At 43.5% G+C, this 24,312-nt stretch overlaps 1 protein-coding gene across 1 annotated transcript in view; it reads left to right on the forward strand.

Annotated features, from left to right (window-relative positions):
• IRX6 (iroquois homeobox 6) overlaps nucleotides 1–23,555 on the forward strand; it is a 36,323-nt gene extending 12,768 nt beyond the window's left edge. The window contains exons 4-5 of the mRNA XM_073603869.1: nucleotides 18,990–19,126; nucleotides 23,491–23,555. Of these exons, the coding sequence (XP_073459970.1) occupies nucleotides 18,990–19,126; nucleotides 23,491–23,555 (202 nt within the window). The remainder of the gene's footprint in view (nucleotides 1–18,989; nucleotides 19,127–23,490) is intronic.
• The last annotated feature ends 757 nt before the right edge of the window (nucleotides 23,556–24,312 follow it).

The following is a 24,312-nucleotide window of genomic DNA, read 5'->3' on the forward strand; positions in this document are numbered from 1 at the left end:
AAATTACTAATTATTTTTTTCTTGTTTGACACCATAGTTTCCTTCCACGCCATGGAATGGTAGACTGTGGCCTCCCACTTTGCCCAGCGGTTGGGCAATTGATGGGAAACACATCCTCATTGTCCCACCCCCAACTCGGGGTCATACTATTACAACTACAAGGAGTTCAATAGTATTGTGATGTTGGCGGTGGTGTCGGCTACTTAGGAGTTCCTCTATAATTTTTAAGGAAAAATTCCAGTGCTGCCTCAGTTGGGCCTGAGGCCGGAATTCAGAATGAACCAACCCTGATGGCGCTGGAAACTGGCTGTCCTGGCTTGCCCCCCAGACTGCCCGTAAGGTCCGTTTAAGATACCTTGAATACTTTGCGGGTAGGGGGGCCATCGATATGCCAGACAATGTCTGAGACATTTTTAAAATATAAATATATTTGAAACTGAACAAATATTTGCTTTTATTTACTGCTTGGTTTTCTTTTAGCTGTCTCCTCGGTTATCTTTTAATGGTATTTTTTTTTGGCCTTTTTCTTCAACTGTGCAAATGAAATTTCTTTGAGACATGAGGTGACAATCTCTTCTTCGGCTAACTATTATTATTATGTTGTGGGTCTGCTACACACATACCTTGTTTTTGTTGTTAATGCATGTAATGCATTACTGACAAAAATATTCATCTTAGGGAGTGCAAGAAGGTCCAGGATTCCCAGAGATCAGGAGCTACAGCAGATGACGTTTATGTCCCCAGGCTGTGGTACTTCTGTCAGACCAGACTGAAGTCAGGGAATCCCTCTCAACCCTTCCTTCCACTCTTCCTTCCACCCTATCTTCCACCCCAGCTGAGGCTTCCGACGTCCAACCTGGGACTTCCAGCCAGGAAGAAGTGGAGGAGCCCAGCTTGAGCCAGGTATAGCATTGTTCTACATATTTCTGGTCAAAAAATAAATGATGTTTACTAGATGGTATTATTGATCACTAATTGCAGATTTAATAAAGGCATTTACATAGCAATAGACAGTAGTGGCCAAAAATGATTGTGACAAGAATGAAAAATGCTGGGCTCAGAATGATAGTCTTTTCTATTTATTAACATTCAATTTGCAACAGTCATGAGCTGAAAATTGTGTGTGATTGATGAACCAAAAACTAAAACTATGTCCCTTTTTCATACACAGGAAGACCTCAGCCAGGAGGAGGCTGTGGAATGTGGTACACAGTAGGAGGCTGTGGAATGTGGCAGCCAGGAGGAGGCAGAGGTTAGTGGCAGCCAGGAGGTGGCCGGGCCCGGTAGAAGCCTCACAGAATCGCAGGTGCCTCCCCTCCGCCTTCAAACCAAAAGACCCAGGAATAGGAGGAATGTTGAGGAGTCATCGCTCAGGCTGATTCAGTAGGCTTCTGCAGCCCTCAGAGCCACCCCCACTCGTGAAGAGGCCTTTGCCTCCATGGCTGACACAAAACTGCAGGAAATGGAGGAGGGGCAATGCCTCATGTATGAGGAAATCATTTATAAAACATTAAATAAGGGGTTGAGGGGCCAAATCACACTCAATACCCACCTGTGTGAGTTGCATCATCCTCCTCCTCCTGCCACACCTCCAACACCACAGCCACAGCCTGGAAGGAAGAGTGGAAGGAAGACAAGAAAGTGATGACCTGGGTTCAGTCTGGTCTGACAAAAGATGCAGGCTCTTGTATGACCACAGCCTGGGGACATGTATGTCATCTGCTGCTGTTCCTGATCTCTTGGACTTCTGGACCAGATGGCACTCCCTTATATATGGACTCCTCAGGCCACCAATTTTGCCAGAAAATTGTTGATGTGTGCCCTGGGGGCCAAAGGCTTTGCTAATTTCAGCAGTTTCTCCAACGTTGCCTTCCTCTTTATTTGGTTATGACCCCTAATAAAGGTTTTTTTAACTAATACACGCCTATGTGTGTTATGTGTTCCTTCAAAAAGGACAGTTTGTTTGTGAGTAGGCAGGTACATTTCCAAAATACAATGTGAAATTAACAAGGGACACCAACACCAAGCAACCTCCTTGAGATTAAAAAAGACAAGATAATAATGGTGTTGTGGTAACTTGACACACAAAACACACCCAAAACAATTATGGAGATCACCAAAATAAATACAGGAGATCTGGATTAAAAAAAACAAACAACAAATAATACAAAATATAAAAACATAAAACCAAAATTTTTTTTCCGTAGATCTGACAAATAAAAACATTAAATTCATGAAATCACGAGAAATAATCAAAAAATATGTTTGTGAGAAGTCTGTGTGAATATGAGCAGCAAAACAACTTCATTCTTCTAGCATTATAAAGAAGAAGAGAGTGCGCTGCATTAAACAATTTAAAACATTGCAGCGTGATGAAAGTGCTTTATCCATTACGAATGCTAATTTTACCAGACCGAGCAGTTCCGTAATTTATTCTGAGCATGCGTGGCACTTTGTGCATTGGAATTGTCTACACACGGTCGGAATTTACGTGAACGGATTTTGTTGTCGAAAAATTTTATAGCCAGCTCTCAAAATTTGTGTGTCGAAAATTCCGATGGAAAATGTCCGATGGAGCCCACACATGGTCTGAATTTCTGACAACAATCTTCGTCGCACATTTTCCGTTGGAAAGTCCGATCGTGTGTACAGGGCATAAGAACATGCCGAGTTATTAAAAAAATGAGAATAAATATAGAAATATAAATATAAAAATACAATGTGTAATTAGTTGTGCCTTAGGATCACATGCAAACAAAGTAAGAAACAACTATTCAAACTTCCAGCACATTAAAAAAAAAATGGACAGGCTGAAACCTTATAAAAAATATTGAAATTAAATAACAAGCTATTATCCTATATCACACAAGTATTTAACATGAGGAGTAGACCTTGGTGTATGCATACCCAAAAAGGACCACTGCTCCTGGTAACAACACTGGTAGACTAAAAAATATGTGAAGAAACTATATGAAAAATTATCCCAATTCAGGGATATAAACATAAAAAAAAGAAAAAAATATCTAAATACAGAAATTTCAACAGAAGATAGAGAAAAAAAAGGGGGGTGGGACACCCTTAAAATGAATTATGTATATGCATGTGATGGTGTAAACATGTTGGTTACAAAATTTAAAATCTGGTAGGTAATAGTGATGGCATAGTGATTTATAGATAATATGAATTATGTACCTCCTATGTGTGTGTGTACAAAAAGGGTAAGTATGTCTGAGTTTTTTTTCTCTGTCTTGTTTTGAAATCCCTGTATTCACATAATTTTTCCTTTTTATGTTTATATCCCTTAATTGGAATGATTTTTTTATATAGTTTCATATAATTGTAGCCTACAAGTGTTGCTATTAGAATACTTATGCCCTGTACACACGGTCGGATTTTCCGACGGAAAATGTTCGCTGGGAGCTTGTTGTCGGAAATTCCGACCGTGTGTAGGCTTCATCGGACATTTTCCATCGGAATTTCCGACACACAAAATTTGAGATCCGGATCTCAAATTTTCCGACAACAAAATCCGTTTTCGTAAATTACGATTGTGTATACACAATTCCAATGCACAAAGTTCCACACATGCTCAGAATCAAGTATGAGATGGAAGCGCTCGGTCTGGTAAAACTAACAGTCGTAATGGAAATAGCACATTCGTCAAGCTGGAATTTTTTTAATCTTTTAATGCAGCGCATTCTCTTCTTCTCTAGAATGCTAGAATAATAAAATTGTTTTGCTGCTGATATTCACACAGAGTTCTGAAAAAAAATATTTCTTTATTATTTCTCGTGATCTCCTGAATATTTTATTTTTTGGTTTTCGTCAGATCTCCATAGTAATGTATTTAATTTTTGTTTATAGTGTTTTTTTTATCAAGGTCTCCTTGTTTTTTTTTTCTAGTGCTCTCCATAATATTGTTTTAAGTTTTGTGTGTCAAATTACCACAACACCATTATTATCTTGTATTTTTTTAACCTCAAGGAGGTTGTTTGGTGTTGGTGTCCCTTGTTAATTTGACCTTGTATTTTGGAAATGTACCTGCCTACTCACAAACAAACTGTCCTTTTTGAAGTAAAACACATACACATACATACACATACGCTATACCTGACTCAAGCCGGGCTTCCCCACTTCTTTTTCCTGGCTGGAAGGCCCAGGTTGGACGTCGGAAGCCTCAGATGGGGTGGAAGGAAGTGTGGAAGGAAGAGTGGAAGGAAGAGTGGAGAGTGATTGCCTGACTCCAGTCTGGCCTGACAGAAGACACATTCTCTCATAGTACCACAGCCTGGGGACCTAAATGGCATCTGCTGCTGCTCCTGATCTCATGGAATCCTGGACCTTATTGCACTCCCTATTATAATGTACTCCTCAGGCCACCAATTTTGGCTTTTAAATAGGGGATGGTTGCATTGAGGACCACCAGCTTCACCAACTCTAGCAATTTCTCCAGCGCTGCTTGCCTATTTTGTTTATGATTATAATGCGGATGTTTCACCTGCCACAGACAGGGCAGCTCCCTGTACTTGTCTATGAATAGGGGGAGGAAGTTGTGATCATTGAAGCCATCCATTTTCTCTGCAAGACACAACACAAGACGAACCCTAATGTCAGGCTAAACTCTCCTAATCTTGTCCCAATATAGGCCTCAAGCTATAAGCAGTATAGACTACTGATGCCCCAAGTTCAAATTGTACCTTCGTTCTAACGATCGGCGTTTCCGATACTCCTTCTCCCACTCACAGATCCTACGGATGATGCACGCGTGTTACGCTTTATATACACTGTGTATGCGTGAAACTCCGCCCGCCCCTGACATTCTTTCTAGTCTATTCCCCGCCCCTTGTCTTTCGGTGCAGTGGGAGAGCACATGGTGGAGACAGAGCAAGTGCATGCAGACAGCAGCAGCAACGACGAAAGCCCGGAGCCATGAATGTCCCAATCCCAGAAGAGATTTAAGGCCTTAAATATGTCCTTTGTAGAGATGGTGGACATCTTGAAGAGGGCCGACTATGATGGGAAGCATAGACCTTACCCAAACCCAAATGTGAGAAAGACCAAGATCATGGCTAAAGTTGTGAAGAGTCTGTGCCGGAATTTTGGGGTACGACGATCCAAGGATCAACTGAGGAAATGATGGCCAGACCTGAAATTGAGGGAGCAGGATCAATACAGAAGAATCAAGAGAGTTCTTCAAAAAAGTAAGTTGTTGTCAAGTAAGTTTTTGTCGTGTGTTCCTATTATTATTATTACTTGCATGCTGCTCCATGTGCTTTTCTTTACTGTTGTACAGTTTAAAATAGCAACTTTCAGGTTCATGGGCACAGTAATCGTTCATAGTAAACATTGTTTGTTCGCCCACTAATTCGATGTTTGGGGCAGATCCAGGTTAACTACATTTGTTCATGCATATTTGTATTAAAATAAGTTTAGTACATTGTTGTCTGGTTTGTAACTAGAATGAAATGCAAACTTGATTCAGTGTAAGAAGAGGTCACTCAGCAGCTGTTTACACATCTGGACGCAGGAGCACTAGTGTGGGACACCAGAACAAACTTTTTAGGGGGTCCCACACAGGTGCTCCAGTGGATACTAGGGGTGTCTCCATGTGTGCAAATTGTACAAAAAAGGTAAGTATTCCAGCTTTAGAAAGGGAAAAAAAATGTCTTCAGCTTGAAACTCTGTCCAAAAAGACAATTGTACGACACTTCCAAGCAATGTTTCAGATTCCTATTTCTGCCTTCAAATATCTGTGTGCTAAGTATACCTTTTTTTTCACATAGGGGAGAACAGACTCGGGACATCTGAGGACACCAGGGACCCAAAACCTCCTAAAGAAGTGGAAATACCACCAACACAACCAGATGATGTGGAGGGAGATGTTTAAGAAGTTGAACAAGGTGAAATAGTGACCACAACAGGTGAGTGTCTGAGACCACAGCTTCAGGTAATAGATGTATGCCTGCATATTTTTAATACATGGTATGTTTTTGAATTTTAGGTGATGTGGATGTTGTGGAAGAAGAAACTCATTTCACAAGTGCAAATGCACAGGTCCTCATTGGGGAGATCATGGTATGCAATCGTGATTTACAGAAGATCAAGAAGACATCAATGATGTTGAAAAAGGACTCAAAAACATCATTGATGTTTTAGGCAGAATCTAAAACACACAAAAATTCTTAAATTTCTTGAGATTTTCTAAATATTTTAAAATTTTTTGAAGTCTATTGAAAGCAAAATTTTTAGGATGCACACAGTGTGTCAACATGTGCTATCTGCCATCACGGGATATCAAGGTACGCGTTTTGTGGGTGCAACCCCTTCCTCACAATTAAAGTAGCTTAGAGGAAGGGGTTGCACCCCTGAAACATGTCCATTGATCCCCCATGATGGGAGCTAGCATATGTTGACATTAGGCATGGAATCAGGAGTGAAATCCCCATTTTGACTCTCAATTTGTGTGCATCTTCAAAATTTGGATTTCACAGGGGTGACATCACCTCATCTGATGAAGGCAATATCAACACAGTTTGGACATACTCATTTCTGATATTGCCTTCAATTTATCAAAGTTGAACTTTGTAAATTCCTGAGTTGTGTATTGTTTTATGGTTTTAAACATGCCTGTTTAACACAAAAAAGGCTATTTGTACTGTCAAACGCAAAAATGTTATTCCAAAAATATGTTGGTTTGTTCAAAAACCCTTTTCTAAGCACATGTGAATGTGCACAGAGTAAAAAATTTTACAATCAACAATGTGTGGCTTCTTCTTTCAATGCTCAATAGCAGTTTTGGTACTAAGTTGGTGTTTACAGTGACAATGGGGGTTATTTACTAAAGGCAAATCCACTTTGCACTACAAGTGCACTTTCAGTGCAGTTTCAACTGCACTTTCAGTGCAGTTTCAAGTGCACTTTTGCAGTGCACATGGAGTGCAAAGTGGATTTTCCTTTAGTTAATTATTCCCACAGTGCTTTATAATTTGCCACAATCACGCCATTTTCTTGACTCCCAAAAATTCATTCATGGTGCTGAAATTGATGAATCTTTTCATCATTAATGCATTACATACATAAACAACAAAAACAAGGTGTGTGTGTAGCAGACCCAAAACATAATAGTTCGCTGAAGAAGAGATTGTCACCTCATGTATAAATAAATTACGTTTGCACTATTGAAGAAAATGGCCAAAAAGAAAAGCCCATTGGAGAACCTAGGAGACCACTAAAAGAAACACAAGCAGTAAATCAAAGGAAATCTTATTTCAGCGTAACTAAAAAATGTATTTTTAAAATGGTTCTTAAGCATTGTCTGGCATATCAATCGCCCCCCTACCCACAAAGTACTCTAGATACTTTTCACGAACTTCGTGGGCACTTTGGGGGGGGCAAGCCGGAACGGACAGCTTCAAGAGCCGTCAGATGTGTTGGATCCGCTAATAAGCCGGCCTCAGTCCCAACTGAGGCCACATAGTATGATGCATTTTTTTTAAATAGTTATGTAATATGCAGCATGCAAGAATGATGTGATTGAGTTTATATTCCGCCATGTTTATTGCAGTGAGGAATAGGCGGAACCGGCTGGCCATTATCCGAAAAGGGTTCTCCGCCAGTCTTCTGGCTCAGGTTCTCATCGAGAACAGCTGCATCAGGTGATCACCCATCCCAAACGCTTCATCAGCGACAAAGACAAACGGGAGTCCTTCCACGATCTCTTCAGCAGGTGGCAATCCCAATCCACCATTTTGGAGCCGTCTGTAAAACTCGGTCTGGGCGATGACTTCACCATCCATTCTTCCCCACGTCCACATAGAGAAACTCATATGTCACCGACACCACCGCCAACATCACAATACTATTAAACCCCATATAGTTGTAATGGTATGACCCCGAGTTGGGGGTGGGACTATGTGGATGAGATCCCATGAATTGCCCCTCCGCAGTTGGGAAAGTTCCACCGCTGGGTAAATTGGGAAGCCACAGTCTGCCATTCCTGTGGCGTTGAAGGAAACCGTGGAGTCAAACAAGAAAAAAAAAATAGTAATTTTGCACATAACATTTGCAAGCAGATTAGACACAAACATTCTTGGCCAACATCAGTATTAACATTTATTTTAAGGAGTATTTAAAGACAAAAGTATAAGGTCCACTTATCAGATCCCCCCCTCTGATGGCTCATTGTAAAAATTTTAGGGGGGGGGATGTTTTGGACAGGTAACCCTCTCCACTTCATTGAGAGCTGAATGCATGAATAATGTGTGTTACTTTAGCCAGCCTCTCCTTACTTACACTATTGGCAGCCCACTGGACAGGTAAGAAGTGTCATAATACAAAAATATGAATACACACTGTACAAATTGAAGCACATTTTTTCATTCTGCAATTACTTATCCAGATAATAGGAGAACAAAACTTTAAACAGTACCATTTCAAAATGATTTTGGGACCCCAAAAAAAGCCTCTGGCACTCTGCATGAATTTAGGCACACAAATAACATTTAAACACATTTTAGGGGTGTTTAGGGTAAAGCAGTACTATGGAGCTGACAAAATACATTGTTAAGTGATTAGACTAGGTGGGTATGGGCCCAGGATAGAATGCTGGGAGGGTTAGTGAAGGTAAATATGCATGAAGGACAAAAAAGAACTTTAAATACTTCCAGCATGCATGAGGACAAAGGGGCCATTCACAGCATATTACAATCATGGTAATTAGGGAATGATGAAAGAAATACAATACATTAGCAAACATTAAATACATAGAATGTGATGTTAAAGGAGAAATCTTACCTTAATATAGTCCTTCTGCAGGACCTGCATGATGGCAGAACAGGTCTCTGGAATAATGATTCCCAGAGCCTGGGGGGAGATGCCTGTCGAGAACTTGATGTCCTGCAGACTTCTCCCCATCGCCAAGTACCGCAACATGTCGACTAGCCTCTGCTCGGGAGTGATGGCTTGCCACATGCAGGTGTCCTGCTTGGTAATATAAGGGTACAGCAAAGCCAACAGACAGTGAAAAATGGGGTCCGTCATCCGGAGATAATTCCTGAAATCATGGGGATTATTCTCCTGAATCTCCCACAACAAAGGCATGTGCAAGAATTGGTCATGCTGGAGCAACCAATTCTTGGTCCATGAACTCCTCCCCACCCTGTTCATGGACTGGGCTTGGGTCGAAGTAATAAGAACCCCAACACCAAGCCCCTGCAGAGCACAAACTCTACGAGGAGTACGTAACAGCAACATGGCTTCAAAACGGTTGGGTGGTCAGAACGTACTAACAGAACGCACTGAAAAACAGAAAGGCCTGAGAAGAGCGAGCTGAAAATCAGAAACGAGCGGACAAGAACGCACTGAAAATTACTAACAAATGCGAACTGACTACACGCACTGAAAACCAGATACAAATCCACAAGCACAAACTGAAGAGCAGTAACTATCTGAAAAGCACGAGGCTGAAAAGCGTGAATCGTCTCTCACCAAACTTCTACTAACATGAGATTAGCAGAAGGAGCCCAAAGGGTGGCACACTTGGTATTGAACTTCCCTTTTCTAGTGCCATTGTACGTGTTGTACGTCACCACGTTCTTAACGTTCGGAATGTCCGACAAGATTTGTGTGACCGTGTGTATGCAAGACAAGTTTGAGCCAACATCCGTCGGAAAAAATCCATGGATTTTGGTGTCGGAATGTCCGATCGTGTGTATGCGGAATTAGAGTGAACTGAACTGGCTTCAGCAGCGGTCCTTTTTGGGTACTGTATGCATACATCAAGGTCTTTATGTTAAAGTCCTTTGCAATATAGGATAATGGCTTGTTATTTCCTGTTGATATTTTTTATAAGGATTCAGCCTATCTATTTGGTAATTTTTAAATTGTGCTGGCAATTTGTGTAGTTGTTTCTTACTATTTATTCTGGATGTGATCCTAAGGAGCAACTAACCACACATCTTTTTTTTTTATATTTATATTTGTATCCATTTTTTTAACTCATAACAGTACTAGCATGTTCTTAGTCTAGCAGATATTTGTTGTTGCCTTCCATGTATTGTAGTTTCTTACTGTGAAGCCATGCTTACTAGTAGTTCCTATGTCACCTTATGAATGCTGTGAAATGTAGTCCTGGGTAAATACAAACTTCCCCCTTCACAATAGGTTCTATAGGCTTGGGTATGGAGCCGGGATGGCTCTGAAATGGGTAGCCATGCCCCTTTGGCCCACCAAAGCAATGTCTGACATCACTTCTTGTTAATCCCTGCACTCTACTAAGATCCCTGGATTTCTGGTCTCTGGTTCTGAGCTTGTTCCTAACCTCTTTCACCTGACCAGCAGCAGGCAGTGAGGCTGTTTCCCAGAATGGAGTTATCTGCCATCAATCCACATGGTATCTGTACTGAGATGTGCCTATGACAGGTGTCATTTTTCTACCTTTGTGAGTTGTTTATTGTCTTTTTTCATTAAAGTCTTTCTAATGTTACACTGGGCACCCTCTGATGTTCTTTTCTTGTCATTACAGAGAATTATTTAATCTGTTCCAAGGTGCTGCCACAAGTGTATTAAGATTTTTGTAAATTCAAAACTTTCTTTCCTTTCATGTCATGATCATAACTACATACCTCCCAACCATCCCTGATTTGCCGGGACCATCCTGGAAATTGGCCTCTGTCCCTGAGTCCAGGCAAATCAGGGCTGAGTCCCGGAATGCCCGTGGTGTGTGCAGGTTGTCTTGGTTCCCTTACCCCGTGAGCTACACTTGCATTGCAGCCGGTGTCTTGCCGAGAAAGTTCCCTCGATGGATAAGTTCCCCCCTGTACTGCGCAAGCGCTGTACTTGCGCAGTACGAATGACCAGGAGCCGCCGAAAATAGCCGAAGATGAAAATCTTCAATCAGCTGTACACGGCGCCTGCGCCCTAGGTCCAGGCTGAAGCCCCACCATCCAAGTGGACCTAGAGGGGGAATACAAAAGTGCCGAGCGCAGCGAGGCCGTGCCCGAAGCGTGGCGAGCGAAGCGAGCCCGCGAGGGGCCCTCTTACAGGCGCCCTCTTACGGCTATTTCCGCCAGCTCCGATGGGGGTCCTTATCCACCGAGAGGAACTTTCTCGGCAGAACACCGGCTTATCTCACATCTGACTCACACAGTGCAGAGTGTACTGAACCCACCCCTCCTCCTCCTGCTGTGGTGTTTTCCTATACACAGAGGAGAAGGGGGGAGGAGGCACACCACACTGCCTTAATGGCATTGTCTGTGAGGATAAAAGATTGGTGAAGTTAAAATGCAGGTAACCAGTGGTCAACAATTGCATGGTCATTCTACACTGTACTCAAATACATTTTTAATCATTTTCTTCACACAAACAGAGCTTTCTTTTTGGCGACATTTAACCTCTTGCCGACCAGCCGCAACAGTTATACTGCGGCAACATGGCTCAGCTGCGCGGATGGGCGTCATGTTACGTCAGTAACATTGACAGCCACTAGGGGGCGCGTGCATGCCACCGGAGGCGCGCACGCCCCCTACTCTCCCACAGAGCCAATGTGAGTGCCCAGCATGATCACCACCGGGCTCCCGCGATCCCTCAGGGCACACCGAGAACCGGGATCTGTGTGTGTAAACACACAGTTTCCGGTTCTCTGAGGGGAGAACAGGCAAGTAGTCTGTTCATACACAGTATGAACAGCGATCTGTCATCTCCCCTGCACAATCCCATCCCCCCTTCAGTTAGAACACACACTATGACACACTTAACCCCTTCACTGCTCCCTAGTGGTTAATTCCTTCACTGCCAGTGACATTTTTACAGTAATCAATACATTTTTATAGCATTGATCGCTGTAAAAATGCCAATGGTCTCAAAAATGTGTCAAAATTGTCCAACGTGTCCGCCATAATGTCGCAGTCCTAATAAAAATCCCAGATCGCTGTCATTACTAGTAAAAAAAAATTAATAATGAAAAAGCCATAAATCTATCCCCTATTTTGTAGACGCTATAACTTTTGCGCAAACCAATCAATATACTCTTATTGCAATTTTTTTACCAAAAATATGTAGAAGAATACATATCGGCCTAAACTGAGGAAAAAAAACTGTTTTTTAATATATTAAAAAGTAATAAATATTGCGTTTTTTTCAAAATTGTCGCTCTTTTTTTGTTTATAGCGCAAAATATAAAAACCGCAGAGGTGATCAAATACCACCAAAAGAAAGCTCTATTTGTGGGAAAAAAGGATGTCAATTTTGTTTGGGTGCAACGTTGCACGACCGCGCAATTGTCAGTTAAAGCGACGCAGTGCTGAATCGCAAAAAGTGCTCTGGTCAGGAAGGGGGTAAAATCTTTCTGGGCTGAAGCGGTTAATCACTGCTGGGTTTTTTATTTTTTACAAAAAAAGACCGAAAATTTTGAAAAAAAGATTTTTCTTAGTTTCTGTCAGTAAATTTTGTAAATAAGTAATCTTCCTCATTCACTGATGTGCACTGAGGAGATGGCAATGATGGGCACTGATAGGCTTCACCGATGGGCACTGATGAGGTTGCACTTATGGACACTGATGAGGTGGCACTTATGGGCACTGATAGGCGGCACTTATGGGCACTGAGGAGGCAATACTTATAGGCACTGATAGGTGGCACTGATGGGCACTGATAGGCAGCATGGATACGCGGCACTGATGGGCACTGATTTATGTCACTGATGGGCACTGATTTGTGTCACTGATGGGCACTCATCGGCACTGATTGGTGGCCCATATGGGCATTGATTGGTGGCACTCATGGGCATTGATTGGTGGCACTTCTGGGGCTTTGCTGTAATCAAGGCACTGATGATCAGTGCCCTGATTACATGCCCTGTTCTCCCCTGCGAGAAGATGCTCTGTCAATGTGAGGCGATGAGAGCCAGTTGGACACAGCTGATCACATGGTTAATGAGCCGCGTCAGTGGCTCTTTACAGAGATTGGGGTAACGCTGTGTCCTAGAAACACAGCGCATCTGCGATCGCTGCGGTGCATGCCCCCCCCATGTGCGTGGGATTGGCCGTTCAGGTGCACCATCATATGGCGACCACCCAGAATGAGAGCCGCACCATCCCTCGGTAATTTGACGGTGGGCGGGCGGCAAGTGGTTAACAGCATTTTATGTTTTGTGAGAGTGCTGAGGGGTTGGCTTTCAGGTTATGTTCTTTAAGTTTGCCAGGTGGTTGAATTGTTGCTGTGTGAAGACTGGCCCTTGCATGTCCCTGATCTCCAGCAATAGATTGTATTTTATTTCTCATAGCAAGCAGAGACCTGGAGAAGAGAGCTAGTTCTTGGGGTTTTGGAAAAAGCATGTGCACTTCCCTCCAAATGTACAATACAGTGCTTAGTGCCTGGGGCCACATGTAACCCATTGCCACTTTTTATGTGTCCCATTGGTCCCTTGCAGACACTTATCTGTAATATGTTATACACTATGTTTGCAGTCTATGATTGACTGCTGAAGCATGCCCCCAGTCTCCAACAACCCTGTAGCATGTTCATAGTCTGTGACAGTCTCTTGTATCATGTCTGCAGTCTCTGATAGTCTCTTTTATCATGTCTGCAGTCTCTGAAGTCTCTTCTATCATGTCTGCAGTCTCTGGCAGGCTCTTGTATCATGTCTGTAGTCTCTGACAGTCTCTTGTATCATGTCTGCAGTCTTTGATCATCTCTTGTATCATGTCTGCAGTCTCTGACCATCTCCTGTATCATGTATGCAGTCTCTGACCATCTCCAGTAACATGTCTGCAGTCTCTGACCGTCTCTTGTATGATGTATGATGATGCAGTTGCTCCAGAGCTAAGTAAATGAGGTAAAGCTTCACTTTACAAAGAACAACCAATAACATGCAAGGAAAATTAAAAACAACACTCTTGTGGGGTGGGGCTGATCGCTGCCTTCACGTCCATCTCCCACGGAGGGGTTTGCCGTCTTCCCGCCTAGGGTGGTGGTGGGGGGGGTGCAGGAATCACCGCCTTCCCGTCCATCTCCCACACGGGGGGAGCACCAGCCGCCACTGCTGTAGAACCCCCTCAGCCCCCCCGCTTACCTGGGTTCCATCTCGATCCAGCAATGTGCCCGAGAGCAACAGCTCTCCTGGCTCTGCCCCTCTCCACTGGGCAGATTGATAGCAGTGGGAATCATTGGCTCCTGCTGCTGTCAAAAAAATCCAGTGAAGAGGGAGCAGGGGTTGAGGCCAAGCTGCCCTGTCGGTGGCACTCACCGAAGAGGAGGAGCCAGGAGCGCCAGCAGGGGAACTGAGAAGAGGAGGATTGGGGCTGCTCTGTGCAAAACAATTGCACAGAGCAGGTAAGTAGGACATGTTTATTATTTTAATTAAAAAAAAAATGAGGATTGAATAGTTCAATTGTCATCTCTGGTGTAATATATTCTGCAAGCTTAATAGATAATACAGCAGCACAAATATCCAGTGTGCTCAAGATGTAGTACTGATTTTACTTCACCAATAACAAATCTGATATTGACTTGTGCTTTAAAGTCTTATGCCGCGTACACATGATCGGAAATTCACCCAGCAAAAGACCGATGAGAGCTTTTGGTCGTAAAATGCGACCGTGTGTATGCTCCATCGGACTTTTGCTGGACGAATTTCTGCCAGCAAAAGATTGAGAGCATGTTCTCAATTTTTCAGACAGAAAAAGTTTCTATCGGAAGTGTGTATGCAATTCCGACGCGCAAAAAACCACGCATGCTCAGAATCAAGTACGAGACGGAGCCGCTCAGTCTGGTAAAACGACTGTTCGTAATGGAGATGGCACATTCGTCACACTGCAAATTTTTAAATCTTTCAATGCAGCGCATTCTCTTCTTTATAATGCTAGAAGAATGAAATTTTCCTGACGCCTTCATGGCAGCACACACTGGGTTGTGACTCCGCCCCCACAACCTGACAGGATTGGTCTAGCTATAAAAGTTGAAGAGAGATGACCCCCACCATTCTCTTTTTTATCCTCACCTGACAAGATGGTTGGACATCGCAGAGCCTCTTACCGCATCACCCCAGCAGGTTCAAGCCTCTCCTGTTTGGAAGTCCCTCCTGTACAGTCTCTAAAGGAGCTTCTATGGAGGGAGCCCCCACTCTGGTGGTGTCAGGGGCAGCAACATGGATCATCTGGCACATAGTAAGCTTTAAAGAAGCTTCAGTATTGCAGTGGTCTTCACTTCTCATTTCTCTTTAACTTGCAATCTGTTTTCACCCTTTTTTGTTTCTGAATTTTTCTCTCTATTCTGCCTCTGGTACCTGTAGTCCCACAGAGCTCAGGGCATGCATGATGGCCACCGGTGCATCTCGTCCCGCATTGCGCATGCGTGGGGGAGACAGATGGGGACATCCTACCCTTTTGCCAGCTCCCAATATGGCGCCGGAGCCGTCGCGACGCTTCTGCGCATTCGCGGAGCGTCATTTTTGCCGCGCCGGCGGCGGTTTATTTAAAAAAGGGCTCTGACTTTTAAAAAAAACAGCAGTTTGGTGTTCTGCTCGTTTTTGCTAGCTCTTTTTAGCATCTTTGAACAGATATTCCCTCTGGAAGCTGGTAAGTGCTTTTATCCTCCTTGATCCATCGTTACAAGGGTTTTTTTCTTAAAAAAAAAAAAGATTTTAATTAAATAATAGAAAAATATTATTATTGTCTAGGTATAGATATATTTGTATATATTTGTCTTCCTCTTTAACCCATTCCAGACCTTTTTCTGTTCCTGCCTGCCTTCTTCCTCTCTGCTCATGGAGACCACTGCCCAAGCAGACCACCCACGTCCAGTAAGGTAAGGGGCTGTCCGTATTTTATGGTAAGTATTGAAGAGAGAAAAAAAGAGTGCACATCTTCTGACAAGACTCCTTCTATCAGTACTTCCAGGTCTGTATCAAGACACAAGGAGAGGTCAAGCCATACCTCAAGCAGAAGATCCCGCAGAAGCCGATCACGCTCCTCATCTCGCCACAGGCACTCACGCCGTAGCCATTCTCGTCATGGTCACTCACACCACAGTCATTCTCGATGTAGCCGATCTCATCATAGAAGATCACCTTCGTCACGTCGCAACCAAACCCAACACACCCGTCCCGCAGCCAATTTCTGCTGGGTATGTGGTGCCACTGCTTTGCCAGATAAATTAGCATGTCGCTCGTGCTTCAATGAAGCTACGAAGGATAGAGAATCAGACGTCAGAGAAGTAACTGACCTGATTCGGGAATCAGTCAGAGAATCTATAATGGAGTCAACTGCACCCCTGCCGGCCAGGTCAGACCCAGGTACTTCCATGGCTCCTCCTCGCTCAGCGATCGAGGAAGGGGCAGAACCAGAATCCCTTTCAGAGAACGAAGATCCAGAAGTGCCAACAGGTTTTGACTTCACCTTGGTCGAACCTTTTGCAAAATCTGTCAAAGAGGCCATAGGTTGGGAAGAATCTGAGGAAACACCTCAGAAAACACGGAAATATTTTCCGAACCTGAAGAGGGATCCAGAAACCTTCCCTTTCATTGAGGAGTTGAATGATTTGATCAAAGATGAATGGGAAAGATCTGACAAGAGGCCTAACCTAAACAATAGACTTGGAAAAATGTACCCTTTAAGAGAACCTAAGGTCACCTCCTTAATTAATGCCCCGGTTGTGGACGCCTCTTTGATGCGTCTGGCAAGGCATGTCACCCTACCCATTGAAGATGCCGTCTCCTTCCGTGACATCCTGGATCGGAAAATCGACCTGGAACTCAAAAAAGCCTACTCCACAGCAGGGGGCGCTTGCAGACCAGCAGTCACCACAGCAGCGGTTGGTAGAGTCATTTCGGGCTGGACTGTCAATATTGAAAAATCTCTTCAGGGAGAGATAGACTTGGAGAAGGTGATTACGTCTCTACAGGAACTTAAATTAGCAGGCGATTTTATCGCAGAAGCCTCCGTGGACATTATTAGGTGCTCGGCCTGGGCAATGTTAGCCTCGGTTATGGAAAGACGAGCTCTCTGGCTAAAACCCTGGGTAGCCGACGCAGCATCGAAAACAAATTGGTGCAGAATTCCCTATGATGGTTTCAATCTCTTCGGCTCCAAATTGGATACAGCAATTTCTAAGGTGACAGGGGGAAAATCGGGGCGCATTCCCTCTGACAGGAGACCCAAGAGACCAAGAGGTCCTGCTTACAAAGGTAAAATTCCCGAAAGGTACAGAGAAGCCAAAACCTACAGACCAGGCAGAGAGTTTAAAAGAAACTGGAAGAACACACAGTCTTCCTTCCTGAGGATGCGAAAAACCAAGGCCACCCCTTCTATCGAGCAGCAGAAGTCCTTTTGAAGGTACGCCCGCCCATCCTCCAAGGGTGGGCGCCAAACTAAAGAGATTCACACAAATATGGTCAGAAAACATCAGGGACCATTGGACCATTTCTACGATCAAGTACGGTCACAGGTGGAGATTCCTGAACGAGATCCCCAGGATCCACTTTTTGCCAACCAAACTCCCGGCTTCTCCAGACAAGAGAAGAATCCTTCTGAAATACATAATGGAACTAAAACAAAAGGAGGCAATTTTGGAAGTTCCACTATGTCAAAATGGCAGAGGTTTCTACTCCCCTCTGTTTTTGGTAAAAAAGAAAACGGGGGATTTACGGCCAGTGCTGGACTTAAAGAGGCTAAACAAAAATATCAAGTTAGAAACCTTCAAGATGGAAAGCCTACAGTCCATACTATTAGCGGTGAATCTAGGAGATTGGATGCTGTCCGTAGACTTATCAGACGCCTATCTTCACATCCCAATACATCCCGCCTTTCAAAGATTCCTCCGCTTTTCAATCAAACAACATTACTTCCAGTTCCAATGCCTACCCTTCGGCATCTCATCAGCTCCCAGGACCTTCACCAAAGTTCTTCTGCCTCTATTCGCATACCTCAGAGAAAGAGGTCTAAGAGTACATCATTATCTGGATGATATACTTCTTCTAGCAGAAAGTCACCAGGTCTTGATACAACACCAAGAGATCCTACTATCAACTCTGCAAAATTTTGGTTGGCTTGTGAACTGGCAGAAGAGCAAGCTTCAGCCCACTCAGAAGATGATTTTTCTAGGTGCGGAACTAGACACCATCCTGAACAGAGTACAGCTTCCTCAGGAGAAAATCATGCCCCTGATTCAGAAAATTCAGAGCCTAATCTCGGTTACACACTTGCCAGCCAGAGTATGTATGAGTGTCCTGGGCTCCATGTCGGCAACTCTGCCCATGATCCAGTGGTCCCAATGGCACACAAGAATCTTGCAGAATTCCTTTCTGAGGCAGTGGAATGGAGTATCAATGCTTCAGAGAATCTACATACACAGGTATATGAAACAATCGATAAGGTGGTGGACACGACCCAGAAATCTCAAGAGATACAAACCTCTAGTTCCTCCACAGCCAGAGGTGGTCACTTCAGATGCCAGCCAGCTAGGATGGGGAGCTCATTACCAAAATCTAGCAGCCCAAGGACAGTGGAAGTTTCAAGCCCATGGGATAGTATCCAATATACTAGAACTCAGAGCGGCTTTTCAGGCACTTCTGGCCTTCACTCCATACCTGGTGGGGAAGAACGTTGTGATACGAATGGACAACAGAGTCGCTGTAGCGTATATCCAGAGGCAAGGGGGTACAAGGAGTCGCACTTTAATGCAGGAAGTACGCCCTATCATGGAATGGGCTCAAGTGCACCTAATAGACCTGAAAGCAGTATATGTCCCAGCAGCTCAGAACATGCTGGCCGGCTATTTGAGCAGGGAACTTCTCTCAAACAACGAGTGGTCATTGAGCCAACGGGCCTTTTCCCTTCTTTTGAGAACTTGGGGCGCACCAGAGATCGACCTAGCAGCTACGCCTGCGAACACCAAATGTCGGAGATTCCTGTCAAGAGCAGCCTTCCCATCGGCCGAAGGGATGGATTGTCTGACCCATCCATGGAATTTCAAGCTGGGTTATTTTTTTCCTCCAGTACCCTTAATTGCGAGGTTCCTATCCAGGCTTTGGAAATTATCGGCAACAGTAATAGCCATAATTCCTTTTTGGCCGAGGAGGCCGTGGTTCACAACCCTACTACAACTCAGCCTACAGCAATCGCTTCCTCTCTCCGTAACATCAGACCTCCTGTCCCAGGGTCAATTTCTACACCCAGCTCCAGAGAAGTTACACTTGACAGCATGGAAATTGAAAGGACTCGGCTGTTAGAGCAGGGATGCTCGCAGGAGGTCATTTCTACTCTTCTACAAGCTAGAAAAAGCACCACCAACAAGACATACTCGCAAGTATGGAATAGGTTTTGTTCTCTGGCCCAACAAAAAAAATGGAACCCAATATCACCAGAGCCACCACAAGTTCTGGAATTCCTTCAGTTGGGTATTACCAAAGGCTTAAGCTCAAGTACTCTTAAAGTCCAGATTTCTGCTCTTTCGGCTAAAACAGGCATTAGATGGACACTACATCTTCTAGTGATTCAGTTCATGAAGGCTTGCCTAAAAATCAGACCTCCAAAGAAACCCACATTTCCAGCATGGAATCTCTCTACAGTACTCGATTCTTTATCAAAACCTCCTTTTTGGCCAATTGAGTCAATTTCACTTTGGAACCTGACTTTGAAGGTAACCTTCCTTATCGCCATTACATCTGCGAGAAGAGTTTCAGAACTTAAAGCACTACTGATAACAGAACCTTACCTAGTCTTCTATCCCGATAGAGTGGTATTGAGACCCTCGGAACGTTTCACTCCCAAGGTATCATCTTCTTTTCATTATAATCAGGATATCAACCTTCCATCCTTTACTAACGACCAGGATGAACCTCATGCATTGGATGTTAAAACTATCATTACCAGCTATTTGGAAGCTACAGCTTCTTTCAGAAAATCAGATACTCTCCTCATAATCCCTCACAGTCCTAGGAAGGGTCATCCAGCAACTTCCCGAACAATCGCATCCTGGATGGTCAACACCATTAAAAAGGTATATTCGTCTCAACAGCTAGCCATCCCAGAAGGCATCAGGGCACACTCAAGCAGGGCAGTGGCAACTTCATGGGCAGCATACTGCAGGGTTTCACCGGAGACAATCTGTAAGGCAGCTACCTGGTCATCAAGACATACATTTACTTCTCACTATAAAATTGACTCTGCGCAACTAACTACAGTGGACTTTGGCAGATCCATTATTACAGCCAATTCCACAGCTCTTTAGAATAATAAAACTTTAATTTTTTGCACCCTCCCGACTGGCGGGTTATTTCCCAGTGTGTGCTGCCATGAAGGCGTCAGGAAAATGGAAAATTGTATACTCACCTTTCCGTAATTTTCCTTTCCTGACGCATCTTCATGGCAGCACACAGATTCCCACCCTGTCTTAGATGATATATACAGAGAATGGTGGGGGTCATCTCTCTTCAACTTTTATAGCTAGACCAATCCTGTCAGGTTGTGGGGGAGGAGTCACAACCCAGTGTGTGCTGCCATGAAGATGCGTCAGAAAGGAAAATTACGGAAAGGTGAGTATACAATTTTCCATTATTTTGCTGCTCATATTCACAAACGTATTTCTTAATTTTTTCTCGTAATCTCATGAATAATATTTTTTGTTTTTAAAGCCAGATCTCCATAATAATGTTTTTAATTTTTTTATAGTCATTTTTTTTTAATTAAGATCTCCTGTTGTATTTTTTTTTTTTTTTTTACCAATTTTATAGTCATCTCCATATTTATTTTTGTATGTCACGTTTCCACAACACCATTATTATCTTGTATTTGTAAACCTCAAGGAAGTTGCTTGGTGTTGGTGTCCCTTGTCAATTTGACATTGTATTTTTGAAATGTACCTGCCTACTCACAAACAAACTGTCCTTTTTGAAGTTAAACACATAGGCAAGTATTTCTGAAAACAAAATATCCATTTATTCTGGGTCATAACAAAATAAAGAGGAAGGCAACGCTGGAGAAACGGGTGAAATTTTCCAAGCCTTTGTACCCCAGGGCAGACATCAATAATTTTACAGTCAAAATTGGTGGCCTGAGGAGTCCTTAAAATAGTGAGCACAATCCGGTCCAGGACTACAAGAGATCAGGAACAGCAGCAGATGACATATCTGTCCCCAGACTGTGGTCATACAACAGCCTGCATCTTTTGCCAGACCAGACTGAACCCAGGCCATCACTCTCTGGTCTTTCTTAGACGCTTCCTTCCAGGCTGTGGCTGTGGAGTTGGAGGTGTGGCAGGAGGTGGAGGAGGAGGACCTGGAGGAGGAGGAGGACCATGGTTCAGCTCACAAATGTGGCTTTGACTTTTGAGTTAACCCCTCATCCCCTTATTTAGGGCTTGTAACATTACTTTCTCACATAAGAGGCGTTGGCCCTCCTCCATTTCCAGCATTTTGCAAGCTGTAATGTATGCAAAGTCCTCTTGAACACTGTGGGGGGTTCTGAGGGCCGCAGTAGCCTTCAGAAATAGGCCAATTGCTGCCTCCTTCACGTTACTCCTCTTCCTGCCACTTTTTGGTGGAAGGTGGAGGGGAGGGACCTGCAATTCTAGCAGGCTACTGGGCCCGGCCACCTCCTGGCTGCCACTTTCCACAGCCTGGCTAAGGCTTTCCTGTGTATGAAAAAGGGACATCGTTTTAGTTTTTGGTTCATCAATCACACACAATTTTCATCTCATGACTGTTGCAAATGTAATTCTTGTCCCAATCATTTGTGGCCACTACTGTCTATTGTTATGTAAAACACTTTGTGAAATCAGAAATTAGTGATCAAAATTAGTATATATTTAACATCATTAATTTGACAACCAAAAATATTTTGAAGAATGCTATACCTGGCTCAAGCTTGGCCCCTCCACTTGTTGCTGCCTGGAAGGCCCAGGTTGGATGTCAGAAGCCTCAGGGGGGGAAGGAAGTGTGGAAGGAGGACTGGAGAGTGCTGGCCTGGGTTCATTCTGGCCTGCCAGAAAATGCAGTCTGTCATAGTACCACAGCCAGGGTACATAAATGTCATCTGCTGCAGCACCTGATCTCAGGGAATCCTGGACCTTCTTGTGCTCCCTATTATAAGTGCCCCTCATGCCACCAATTAGGGCATTCAAATAGGGGATGTCTGCCTTGGGGATCACGGCTTCACAAATTCCATCAATTGATCCAGCTCTGCCTTCCTCTTTGGTTTATTGTTATAAAAGGGGTGGTTTACCTGCCACAGACAGGGCAGCTCCCTGTACATATCAATGAATATGGGCATAAAGTCCTCATCATTGAATAGATCCATTTTCTCTGCAAGACACAACACAAGACAAACCCTAATGTCAGGCTAAACTCTCCAATCTTGACCCAATATAGGCCTCAATCTATAAGCAGTATAGGCCACCGATGCACCAACTTAAAATTGTACCTTCGTTGTACCTCCTCTCACAGATCGTACGTACGGCGCATGCGTGTTACGCTTTATATACACTGCGCATGCGTGAAACTCCGCCCGCGTCACCTGCCTCTGAAGTTCTTTCTAGAATATTCCCCGCCCCGTCTCTTTCATCGCAGTGGGAGAGGAATATGGCGGAGACACAGCAGGTGCTTAATAGCAGCAACGAGGAGGAAAGCCTGGAGCCAGAAATGTCCCAATCCTGAGGAGAAGATTTAAGGCCTCAAATATGTCCTTTGAAGAGATGGTGGAGATGGTGGACATATTGAAAAGGGCCGACTATGACAGGAAGTATGCACCTTACCTAAACCCAAATGTGAGAAAGACCAAAATTATGACTAAAGTTCTGAAGAGTCTGTGCCGGAATTTTGGGGTACGACGATCCAAGGAGCAATTGAGGAAACGCTGGTCGGACCTCAAATGAAGGGAGCAGGATCAGTACAGAAGGATCAAGAAAGTTCTAAAAAGTAAGTAGTTGTCGTGTGTTCCTATTATGATTATTACATGCATGCTGCGCCATATGCTTTTCTTTACAGTTGTACAGTTTAAAATGGCTACTTTCATGTTCGTGGGCACAGTAATCAGTCGTAGCAAACATCGTTCATTAAATACGATGTTTTTTACAGATACAGGGTTAACTACATTTGGTCATGATAATTTGTTTAAAAAGAAGTTTAGGACATTGTTGTCTAAATGTCTTTGAAACTAGAATGAATTGGAAACTTGATTTAGTGGAAGTAAGTAAGTAGTAAGTAGAGGACACTCAGCAGCTGTTTACACATCTGGACTCTGGAGCACTAGTGTGGAACACCAGAACACATTTTTTAGGGTGACTCACACAGGTGCTCCAGTGGATACTTGGGGTGTCTCTGTGTGAAACTTGTCCAAAAAAGGTAAGTATTCCAGCTTGGTTAAGGGAATTAATCATGTCTTCAGCTTGGAACTCTGCCCAAACAGACAATTGTACACCACTTCCAAGCAATGTTTCACATTCATATTTCTGTCCACAAATATCTGTGTGCTAAGTATACCTTTTGTTTCATTCTCATAGGGGAGAAAATACTTGCTCCGTCGGAGGACACCAGCAACACCACACCTCAGGAAGAAGGGGAGTAGAGTATTGTGGTACCTCAGGATGTGGAGGAAGGAGAGGTGGAAGAAGTGCTCAAATTTGGCACCAAAACAGGTCAGTGTCAGACACCAAAGATTCAGGTAATAGATGTATGCCTGCATATTTTGAATACATGGTGTGTATTTTTATTTTAGGTGATGTTGAGGTTGTGGTACCAAAATCGAGTCATTTCACCAGTGACAGTGCACAGCGGCTTATCCAGGAAATCATGTTTTGTAGTTGTGATTTGGACCTTATCAAGGAAAAAACCAAGGAGATTGAACAAAGACTGAAGAACATGATTGATGTACTCGGGAGAATCTAAATCCTAAAAAGATTCCTGGATTTTTTTTTTTGTTTCTAAAAATTTTACATAAAGTTTTAATACAGTTTAAAAGCCAAATTTGGAAGATGCACACAGTGTGTCAACATTAGGGATGAGCTTCGAGTTCGAGTCGAACACATGTTCGACTCGAACATTGGCTGTTCGCAAGTTCGCCGAACAGCGAACAATTTGGGGCGTTCGCAGCAAATTCGAATGCCGCGGAACACCCTTTAAAAGTCTATGGGAGAAATCAAAAGTGCTAATTTTAAAGGCTTATATGCAAGTTATTGTCATAAAAAGTGTTTGGGGACCTGGGTCCTGCCCCAGGGAACATGGATCAATGCAAAAAAAAGTTTTAAAAACGGCCGTTTTTTCAGGAGCAGTGATTTTAATAATGCTTAAAGTCAAACAATAAAAGTGTAATATGCCTTTAAATT

This window comes from Aquarana catesbeiana, linkage group LG11, assembly GCF_042186555.1.
Source record: "Aquarana catesbeiana isolate 2022-GZ linkage group LG11, ASM4218655v1, whole genome shotgun sequence".
Taxonomy (NCBI): domain Eukaryota; kingdom Metazoa; phylum Chordata; class Amphibia; order Anura; family Ranidae; genus Aquarana; species Aquarana catesbeiana.